This window comes from Labeo rohita, unplaced genomic scaffold (genome assembly GCF_022985175.1).
Source record: "Labeo rohita strain BAU-BD-2019 unplaced genomic scaffold, IGBB_LRoh.1.0 scaffold_598, whole genome shotgun sequence".
Lineage (NCBI taxonomy): Eukaryota > Metazoa > Chordata > Actinopteri > Cypriniformes > Cyprinidae > Labeo > Labeo rohita.
Genome location: NW_026129522.1, coordinates 10349 through 22282, shown reverse-complemented (window position 1 = coordinate 22282; position 11934 = coordinate 10349). Strand labels below are relative to the sequence as shown.

Here is an 11934-nt window from a genome sequence, read left to right as displayed (position 1 = left end):
TCTTTGTTCTTCAGGTGTGTTTGGTGTTGATGTGAAGTCAGTGTCAGTGATGGAGAGAGATTCAGTCACCCTGCACATTAATGTTACTGAAATACAGACAGATGATGAGATCGAGTGGACATTCGGAACTGACAGGAATCTTATAGCTAAAACCAATGGAAAGATCAGTAGGATCCTTGATGGTCCTGATGGGAGATTCAGAGACAGACTGAAGCTGGATCATCAGACTGGATCTCTGACCATCACAAACACCAGAACCACAGACTCTGGAATTTATGAAGCTGAGATCAGTCTAAGCAGCTCAGTGGATAAACACAGATTCAGTGTTACTGTCTATGGTGAGTCATAATTAGCTGCCAGTCTTCAAACAAATGATTGTTTATTAATTATTTTTTACAAAATGATTTAATGAGTATTTATAAAACAAGCAAACCACACACAGAATTACTTTCCTTTATTACCTTATTGTTCTTGCATTTGGCCATTTTTTAATGACTTTTTCTTCTCTGACAGTATGAACTTATGAATCTATTCTAAATCTTGAGAAACAAATTTAGATGTGGACTAACAGTATCAACTTTAAACATGAACTCTATCAGACATGTTTGGATAAAACAACTATGAGATATGTGTTTATTTATTTAGCCGTTACAACACTGGACCCACATACTCCTTCATTTCCTCCTTCAACTCCTCCATCACAGTCTCCATCACCTTTTATGTTACATTATCCTCTTTCACCTCCGTCATTCTCAGTATCTCTGATACTAGTGCTGATCTCTGCTGCTACTGGATCGCTGATCATTGTGGCTGTGATTGTGATGTTTTGTATCTACAGGAAACACAGAGACGCAGGTCAAGTGAATCTACAGCTCACACATCTGTAAAAACAACGAGTCTTATTTCTGAATCAACACTATTCTCCCTGTTTTGATTGAACGTGTTTGTCATCACACTTTGTGAAGACGAGACTCAAGCTGCTGAAAAACTCTACAAACACACTGGACTAATGACAGTAAAAGTCTCTGTGTTGTTTTAATGACATTTACATTTATTGTTACAGTTCAAAATAACTCCATAACAGATAGCAATATACAGTTTAAAATGTGTATCACTGCATACTGCAAACTACTTCAGTAACTTATTACACATGTATGCAGTCTGCGGTGTATTATGTGTTGAACATTTTTTGTGGTTTCAACAGTCAATCATGTTGCTTGGTTTTACTTTTTTTTTGTTCTTGTGTTCTAAAATTTCATAATAAACATCCTTAGAAAGACACAAAACAGTCATTCAGTGCAAGAAACACTGACTCATAACCCATAATATTCCCTCATTCTATCCCATAATACTCTATTTGATGCTCCGGTACAGTGTATTATCAATCCTCATGATGAATCTGCAGCAAATTTCTGTCATTTATTTAATATGAATGACTTTATTTTGCATTTGTTTGCATTTGTGTTACAGGAATCCGAACTGACAGAGGTGATTTACACGGGTTTCACCACAGAACAATGATCAAACTCTGTAATTCTGTTTCCTCACAAATCATGTACTGATTACAATAACTGCATCTGGCTTTCACTTTGTTACTGTTACAAATATAATTGTAGATATTTGTTGTTTTGTCAGTGTATTTTAAAATGATTTCTGATGAGTTTCTGATTCTGAATGATAAATACTGCGGATTAACAAAGATTGCTTTGCTTACACTGGATTACTTAATATCATGCTTTTTTCTGCTTTTCTGGTTTTATCAATAAAGTTTTCTCACACGGAGTTTCAAGAGTCTCTCCATGTTTTATTAATTTTACTATGTCGAGCGCCTCCTGGTGGAATAGCCAGAAAACTTCACTGCTTCTGACACAGGGAGAGGTAACGTTAATCACATTAACACAGTCGTCACACAGTCACATCTAGTGGTCACTTTATGAAGTGTCTTAAATTACAATAGTTCTCTTTTTTTTTTTTTTTCTTAATAGCGTCATAACATTAAATATTAATAGTAAAATATATATCAAATAAATCTTACATTACACACAATGCATCAAAATAAGGAGAGAAAGACGAAGAGAAATATGTCAAATTTACTGTCACTTTCTTGTCTTGTTTGTTTTGTTTTGTTGGAGACGTCTGTGCACTAAAATGATGAGTATATTTTTTCCTACCTTTGTTAACTTTACAGGCAGGGCCGACAGGCACAGCATTTTATCTCATAAAATGCTGAATTAAATAGACAAAACACAATGCAGCAACCGCCATTTCAGATTTTTCTTGAGCCCCAGTTGTTTTTGTATGGCAGTATGATTTCCGAGGAATTCACGGAATCTCTTAAAGTTTGAATTAATTAATCATTGCACTTCATTCAAATCGCGATATGGACTAGTATCTGTAAATATTACGCCGCAAAATACCGTTTAAATATGAATCCTACATGTTTTCCCTGGTGGGAAAAAAAAACAAAACAAAAAAAAAAAAAAAACAAGAAAGTGCTGGTAGGTTTGTTTGGATGCTGTGATGCTGGTTAGGTATGTTTGATGCTGGTTTATGCTGGTCCTTTGCTGATTTATGCTGATCATGTTGCTGGCCAAGGTCCAGCATAAACCAGGATCAAAATATACCTACCAGCATATGCTGTTTCCGCATCTGCCATAAAAAATGCATGAACAACGTCTCCAGAACTGCTCTGAGAGTACTTCGTGACATACATTGTTTCATTTGAGTAAACCAGGGTTATATACTCACAGAAATTTAAAGGTATTTACGGAAACCCGTCAAAATAAAAGTTTGGTTTAGCTTGTAGACACTGTGGCAGAAATACATCATTCAGTAGAATGTGTACCTACAGTACTACTACTACTACTACTGTTGAAAAATTCATAAAACTTTGTTACACAATATTTCTTCCATCTTTTACATTTTATTAGTACATCCCCTTTATTTGCCAAAAATAAAATTATTTTTTTATATGAATTAAAAGATAAATTAATATTTTATGCCCTTATTTCAGAACTAAAGAAATGTAAATACACAACACAGAATTTCATAATGCTGTTGTAGAAATAAATAAAAGTTGTTTATGCATTTAAATAAATAGACATGCTAAAACAAATTTGGTAACAATAAAATATAAGGTGAGGAAAAAAAAAAAAAAAAAACATTTCATAGGGCCCTAAACATAACTTAACTTTTGATAAATTGATGTTAAATGGTATAAGTTTCATCGTTTTAATTAATAAAATTTAAGAAAATTTTAAGAAAATCAGATTTACCCATTAAAAATCCAGTCCAGAAAAATTAAAACAGAAAAAAAAAAAAAAAAAAAAAAAAGAATTTAGAAAAAAATAAAATAAAATGGAATTTGAAAATAAATAAATAATATAAATGGGGCCCTATTTTTACATGCAAATATATATTTTTAAATGTATTATTTTATTTGTTTAATATATTTTGTAAACTTTTAACTTTGTGATAATACTTTGATATGTTTTCTCACAGACTTTGGTCACACGATGAGTTCATGATCCAATGTTTTCAGAGTATCAGAAGAGGGGTGGGTCAGGTCATCAACCTTTTTTCTTTGATCAATTTGCACACTGAACATGGATTAATGTATAGCTCTTATTTTTAACTCTCAAAGTGCACCAGATTAATGAATTTGAACTTTAAAATATATCAAATTTTCTTTTGGGGGGCATGCCCCCAGACCTCTGTAGAAGGATCCAGGTTCACCTGTGTCTAACAAAATCTTACGTAATTATGATGTGAGCTCCCATCCACCACTGCTAGCCCCTGATGTTTTGCCACCAGGCCCAGATGTTTTCAAATTGTAGAAATGCCCCTGGCTGCAACCCAGCCCTGAGAGTGCACTAACTTGTGCAATTGGGACACAGTTGCTCACTACAGCCAATCTGCTTTGTCCAATTCACCTATAATGCATGTCTTTGGATTGCGGGGGAAACCGGAGCACCTAGAGGAAACCCACGCTCTAAAAAAACGCAAGTTATTTTTTTAAACCAATTGCAGGGTTATGCCTGTTGGGTCATTATGTTGGGTGTGTAAGTCAGCTGTTGGGTTTGTGGCTGGGTCAATCTCACTGACTGCTGAAACTATACACTCCTCTCCCTTCCTCCAACGAAATAACCCAGTGCGGGCACTTTAACCAAGTCTGTTTATTTATCTATTATTGCGGAGTAAATTATTTTATTTTATGCAACACAACATACAGACGAGATGTCAGTCAGCTAAATGCGTCAGCAATGATCGTTTTGCGTGATGGAAAAGCCTTGCCTTGCATAACATTACAATACTGCTTCTAATGAATTTGGGTTTTAAAATATGTTCTCAAAACTCTGTACTGTTATCCTTCAGAATAGCAGCCCATCGCTGTCTCAGTTTTCAGCGACACACCGGCAGGAGATTCTGCACTATTTCAGTCAAAAGGGATAACAGAGAACAGTTTAATACACTTGAAGTAAAATGTTACTTTTAAATGTTGTATTTTTTATTTTTAAAATGCTTGTTAAATGAGTTTAAATGTATGCAAAATTGAAAATATTCTGCATAATTCAATTTGCCTTATATTTTGGTCCATGGGTGTTTTCACTTATTAATAAAATGTTCACGTTTTGATTATTACTGTTGCCTCTAGTAATTCTGTGTCTGCTTTTGAATTTTCAATCTATTTTTGGTTTATTTTAAGCCAGCAGCAGTAATTTCCATTAAATATTTGCGTTAAGGAAAACAACCCAGCATGTTTTGACCCAGCGTTTTTTTAGAGTGCACGCAGACATGGGGAGAACATGCAAACTCCACACACACAAAGGAATCCTGGCTCAGCCGGGACCCGAACCAGGGACCATCTTGCTGTGACCAACAGTGCTACCCACTGAGCCACTGACATGACACCCCTAAAAAAAAAAAAAAAAAAAAAAAAAAAAAAATAAAACAAAAAATACCTGTTCACTTGACTGTAATTTTCCAATCCTTGCTACTGTTGCAGCTCTTTGCTCATCATCATTTTAGAAATCACTGATCCAGGCCTCTAAACATCTCAGTTTCTCCAGAAGAAAAGACCAAGGCAAACTTTCAAAAGTTATTGTGCACAGATTTGCCAAAATACCTGCAATCAGAAGCCAGAGATCACATTATCAACTCAATCATTTATCAGCACATTTTCCGTAGACCAAATCTCAGAGGCTAATTGCATTTACAGATGTGTAATTTACTGGGTTTTGAGTTAAAATGGAGCCTGCAAGGTTTTTTCTCTTCTGTTTTATCTGTACAAACATCAGTGTCTGGTTTAATCTGTCGGTGGATAAACAGCTTTTGCTGAAATGCAAGATTTCACTCATGCAGGGCCAGAATTTATTTTAAAATGTAAGATCAGCAAAAGTTTGATCGTTTTTATGACTTCCTCTGGTACAGGAAACTGAGAAAGAGTTTGAATCCTGTTAAGAAAAGATTCAACAGATAAATATCACAGTTCAGTCGTGTTTTCAGACATTCTATCGTGAGCTTTTCAGTGAACTGATGAAGAAAATGTTTCTCAAATTAGTTTTGTTCTGTTTGTGTTTCTGCCGTCTGATTGGTAAGTTCTGTTAACATTAAATTACTGGTTAATTTAGTTAAAAGAGAATTAACATTTACTGTTGTTCTCATAAGTAAATGTCAGATCAGGTTTAAATGCAGGTCTAAACACTGCTATTAGAGTGATTTTAAATGTTTTATTAACAAAGTTCGGCAGGAGCACGTTCAGATAATTAACCTAATTAACACAAGAGGAGCACATTCAGTTAACAAGATAAGAGGTATATTATACACAGCAGACTTCCCTCTGTTCCTTGATGGTGAACTTTACTCTGTTTTATTATATATCATTGTGAAACTCTGTTTTTTAGGTGAGTTTCTTTTTACGGAAGTCAAGTATGTGAAGGAGGGACGTTCAGTCACTCTAAACTCCGGTCTTACTAAAATGAAGGATAATGATGTGATTCAGTGGAAATTTGGACGTCAAAAAACTTTAATAGCTAAAATCAGTAAACAGAAAAGCAGATTCCTTGTATATAATGGTCTTAATGGGAGATTCAGAGACAGACTGAAGCTGAACAATCAAACTGGATCTCTGACCGTCACCAACACCAGACCTGAACATGCTGGAGATTATGAACTAGAGATAAACGATGTGGTAAAGACTTTCAGTCTCACTGTCAATGGTGAGTTAAATATCAGTTTAGTATTGTAATCACCACAAACAAGCATTGGTCTAAATTCCACTTTGCTTGTGGTGTTTAATGATATTCATTTCAAAATAAAATTTCAAACTTAATGACTGTCTAAATCTGTGTTAAACCCTGTTTGTGTTTATTCTGCATGTGTGTTTGGTGATACAGGAGCAAAGTATGTGTCAGTAACAACTGGAAATTCAGTTACTCTAAACTCTGGTCTTACTGAAATAATGGATGATGATGACATTGAGTGGAGATTTGGAAATGGAGTCACTTTAACTAAAATTAATAAACGGGCCAACAGCATGACTGTATATGATGATGTTCTTGATGGGAGATTCAGAGACAGTCTGAAGCTGAACAATCAAACTGGATCTCTGACCATCACAAACGCCACAACTGAACATGAAGGAGTTTATGAACTATGGAACAAACGTATAAGCAGTTTTCCTTTTGTTCTCACTGTCTTCGGTGAGTTAAATCAGCTTCACATGTTTTATTTATTATAGCTAGGTCTAAGGAATTACTTTATTATGATGAACCTTAATTTTTACATTAACAGCCAGGTTTTGTTTTTAAAAGCTCTACTCTTGATCAGTCTTACTTCCTCTCAATGTTTCTTGCTTGTTGCTTGAATCTTTTTTGCAGCTCGTCTGCCTGTTCCTGTCATTAGCAGTAACTCTTCACAATGTTCATCATCATCATCATATTGTTCATTGGTGTGTTCAGTGGTGAATGTGAGTCATGTGACTCTCTCCTGGTACAAAGGAAACAGTTTATTGTTCAGCATCAGTGTGTCTGATCTCAGCATCAGTCTCTCTCTACCTCTGGAGATTGAGCGTGTGGATGATTCCTACAGCTGTGTTGTGGCTTATTCATTCACCAACCGGACCACACATCTCAACACTGAACTCTGTCACACATGTTCAGGTACAGCAGCACTGATATTAGTTGATGTCGGCGCTGATATTAACATTTATTGATTGAGCTGATCTCAGTTTGATGTTTTTATTCCTCAGAGTCTGTCCATTGTTGTGGTTATACTGAAGCTGTGATCCGATTGGTCCTCTCTGCTCTGGTGGGTGTGGCTACTGTCATTCTTCTGGTTTATGACATCAGATCCAGAAAAGCTGAACACGATCAAGCACATATTCACACATCAGGTACATGATTGATGACATTTCTCTTAATTATTTATTAATCTCTGTTTATTTGTAATTGTTTTGTATGGTATATGTTTATTTTAGGTGGCTCATTTCCACTCCAGAAGATGGTTTGAAAAACAAACATCAATGTATTCTCTCATTAAAGCTTAAAAGTAAATGTGAGTGCTTGTCATAATAAATAATTAAAATATTTCATTGCTTATGCTAGATTAGTTAATATAGGCTAACATGCTTTTTTTTTTTTTTTTTTTTTCAATCTAATCTTTCATATTTAATAGTAGACTTTCAGAATCAACTCAAATCACATTCAAAGGTAGTGTAGTTTTGTTATTGTATATATCAGATGTCTGTAATACTGAAGCTCTTCTACTGGCTGAATAAGAATATAATATAACAAGCACTTTCTCCTTGCACCTTTTTAGTGTTGGATTTTTCAGAAATCCAGTTTGAAAAACTTGTTTATATTTTCTCAGATAAGAAACAGATCTCATATTACTACTGTGTCCATTTGCTGTTTGTATTTGCTTGCATTTATCAATAAAGTTTTCTCACTCTGAGGTTTAAGAGTCTCTCCATGTTTTATTACACTGATTATGCAGAGCGCCTCCTAGAGGAATACTAACCATATGTTTAATAGATGCATTACTAAAACATCATTTGTAAATGTTTACATTATTATTAAGCACATTAGTTTTCTTTTTTTTATTTTTCTATACACAATAATAAACCAACAACTTCTAGTGTCTCCTTTAAACTAAACAAATGCTTATTTGGGAGACGTTATAATAATATTTGTTGTTATATAATATATTATAATAAAATAATTATAATATACTTGGAGAACACAGTGAAATACATAAACACAACATATCAGCACTATATTTCCTCCAACAGGCAACTGAGTCGTCAGTTTTTGTTTTTTTTTATCTTTTCTTTTCCTATCAGATCTTTGTCCTCCACCTTAAGCTGTGATTTTCTTACCCTGTGGTGGACTGCATGTGGTCTCTAATCATGTGTCTCTTGGTTTGGAGCGTGTATAATAATATCATCAGAGATTTTCTCCACTCCCTCAATACCTGCAAGTGCTGAAGCAACTTCATGATGATTTTGCTCTCTGATCGCTCTCTCGTATTGATATGTGCCATTACGTACAGCAGATGTTGTGATTCCTCTGGACTGTGCTGTGAGCTCCAGTTGATCATAACCCCAGTTCTGATCAAGCTTACTGAACATAGAGGTGCCATACATACCTTGAAGGAGCCTGTCTAGTATTCAGTATTCAGGGTACTGGTCTTGAATTATTGGTTTATTTGCCCACCTCATCTGCACAAAATGTCACGTCGTTTTTGCAGGGTTCACTTGTAAGCAGCAGTGGTTCTCAACTAGAGGGGTTTGGTTAGTTTATTTTTAAGGCATCCTGGGCCATGTCAGAAGATTAATTGGACTTCTGAGCATGTTGTTTTGTAATTGAGGCACAGTGTCATGGAGAGTTCACAAAGAAACATCTCAGTTATGTATGTGACCGTCGACGGACATTAGGGGTCTCACTTGGGAGCCCCAATCACCTCTGAGCATTACAAGAAAAGTGGAATTTGCATGCCAAGCCACCCCTACATACAGGTATATAAAATGGCAGCATGCATCTACTCATTTAATTTCAAGAAGCATCCCGCCATTCAGCGCAGTTTATAGTTGTGGCATGAGGGATGTGAGTTCTACATTCCTTCCTTTAGAAAATGAGGATTACGTACATAACCCAAGACATTCCCTTTCAGTCAGTCACGTTGACATTACGTCGACTGATGTTAGGGTTTCCAGGGATGTACCATCCACTGTATCATGGTGTGCAGGAAGGAAAGCATCACACTAACCAACCATCTCTGGGGTTCCTCTTGAGAGGCACACCACTCACCAAACAGACCTTACTTCAAAGCATAGGCCTGCCTCTTTGAGGGGGTTGTAGATTAAGTGATAGCATCCATCCTGGCCTGAGAAAGGCTAGAGAATGCCATGGCACCATGTCCATCTTGGGATCCAGCCGTGCAACCAGTGCTGAAGCTGTCTTGTTGACCAAATCGAAAAAAAATAGAAAAGTGATGTTAGGGAAACAGGTCAATTTAGCACAAAGGGAATTGTTTAAGATTTTATAGGGAATTTGAACAAAATCTCCATTCTAAAGCTGATAATGAGTCGGCCAGCGAATTATGGAACGAGCCGTATAACATCAACTGTGCAATGGATATTACTATCCAAAATATAGTGAAAACACTATTTGTGACCCTGGACCACAAAACCAGTCATAAGGGTAAAATTTTTTTAAATTGAGATTTATACAACACCTGAAAGCTGAATAAATAAGCTTTCCATTGATGTATGGTTTGTTCGGATATGACAATATTTGGCCAAAATACAACTATTTGAATATATGGAATCTGAGGGTGCAAAAAATCAAAATATTGAGAAAATCGCCCTAAAAGTTGTCCAAATGAAGTTCTCAGTAATAAATATTACTAATCAAAAATTAATTTTCATATATTTACAGTAGGAGTTTTACAAAATATCTTCATGGAACATGATCTTTACTTAATATTCCAATTATTTTTGGCTATTGCTACAAATATACACCAGCGACTTAAGACTGATTTTGTGGTCCAGGGTCACATTTATTAGCATGGAAACAAGGTTGCAGTTTAAGACATTAACTTGTAAGCACAAACACAAGATATTTCTCTTTTCAACATGAATAAGAATTATTGGATAAATCTAAGACATATAAACTAACCTAGCACATAAACACACACATTCACACAAGTTACAGAAAGAGAAAGTGAGGAAAGAATGAGTATAGGAGAGTGAAAATATGAAATCCCAAGTTTATAGCATATGTATATGCAATTGCTTAGACCCGAACAACCATTAATCATCTAATTAACCCTTGCACTGAGTTTCTCAATGAGGCTGTTAAATTTGATATCAAATGCACCAGTTCAGCTAAAATCTAGAAGTTGTACTTGCGTTGCCTTTGTCTTAAGGGGTTTCCTTTGATGATGTCCTGCAGAAAGGGGTTTCCCAAGGTTGCTGATTGGCCGGAAGTTTGACGTGATGACTTGGGCATTAGCTGGAGGATGATGTGGAGTCGTGTACGCTGGTTGAAGTTTTGAGGCAGGCACAAAGCCTGAGACACGGCTTTAGCGGACGTGTCTTACAACTTAAATTAGAACATGAAACTCTCAAAGGAAAGAAAAAGATTAAAGTAAAAGAAAAAAATGTGACAGTCTCCTCATGTTTTCATTTTTAGAGGAGTGGCTGGCATGCAAGCCAGGAAGCACTCAATGAACGCAAAAAGCAGTGGCAAAAGCAATGTCAAAAAGCATGGCTAGAAGCAATGAGAAAGAAAAATAGCTAAAAGCTAGAAGCATGACTAAAAGCAATGGCTAAGACCAATAGCTAAAAGCAAATTTTCAAACTAATACATACCAAACACAAATGTAAACCTAAAAACTATTCAATAGTTATTAAAATACATACACAATGAGTACTTAGGACATGATAGTCAAATGTGTGGGTTACATACATAATACAGAGTTATGCATAGAAATTATTAGTTTCTCATGTCCTTTTAGCATCATTTAGTTGCATATATATGTAAAAGAGCCTGTGAACGTGATGGTATGTTCTCTGTGAGGGAACACAAAGGTCAAAAAGGGTATGGAAGGAATCTCGGTCTGGTCCTTGTCTCCTAGGTGGGGGAAAACCACCCAACAAAGTTTCCTCATGTGATGGTCCTGATGTGCTGTATCTTTGACCATTAATCTTGGGTTTCTTGCCCCAAAATTGACAATTTCCTTCCTGAGTCAGGATTATCAATGATTTTGTTCTTTTGTGTTAATGTTGCAAGTTGTTTAAAGCTGTGAAGGATTTGGTTGGTTGGGCTCACTTCAGGCTGGCTGGCGCTAGGGCCTGATTTACGATCATCCATGTTGTCTTGAGCCTCTTTGTGGAATTCGGACTCGGGTTTGAACATTGTTCTGATCGAATCTTCAATTTGTCTGATTCACTCTGATGCCCTACAGTGATGCTCTGTGCAGCATGTTTCTGTATTTGGCTGTTGTCTCAAGGCCAATAACATCATCAGCACCAGATCTCATAACTCTGCCCAATCGATCTCAATCACTTGAATTCTGACTCATTTCACCTGTAGCACCTAATCAAGACTGCCCATAAATACCTACACAAACCATTCTCCGGCTTTCTGGTCTCATCAATGACTACGCTCATTGCCAACCCGACTACTGTCCCGTAGATCTTCTATCTTCTGCTGAACTACTACTACTACTTTGACTTCTTTGTGGACCACTGTTCCCTACAACTGCTGTTCAAGAACACTTGGAGCTAATTTCACTAACCTGCTAGTTTGTGCACTCATCATTTTAATATGTGTAAATATTTTTTACATATACAATACACATTTACACTTGACAAAATTGAAATTGCCATTTCATGTGTTTTTTCCAAACAGCACAGTTTGTGAGTCAAAG

At 35.9% G+C, this 11934-nt stretch overlaps 1 protein-coding gene across 1 annotated transcript in view; it reads left to right on the top strand.

The window, feature by feature from the left end:
• Window positions 1–11934, top strand: part of LOC127161236 (uncharacterized) — a 12887-nt gene continuing 953 nt past the window's right edge. The window contains exons 1-3 of the mRNA XM_051103878.1: window positions 1–338; window positions 6879–7160; window positions 11339–11342. Coding sequence (XP_050959835.1) covers window positions 50–338; window positions 6879–7160; window positions 11339–11342 — 575 coding nt within the window. The 5' untranslated portion in view covers window positions 1–49. The remainder of the gene's footprint in view (window positions 339–6878; window positions 7161–11338; window positions 11343–11934) is intronic.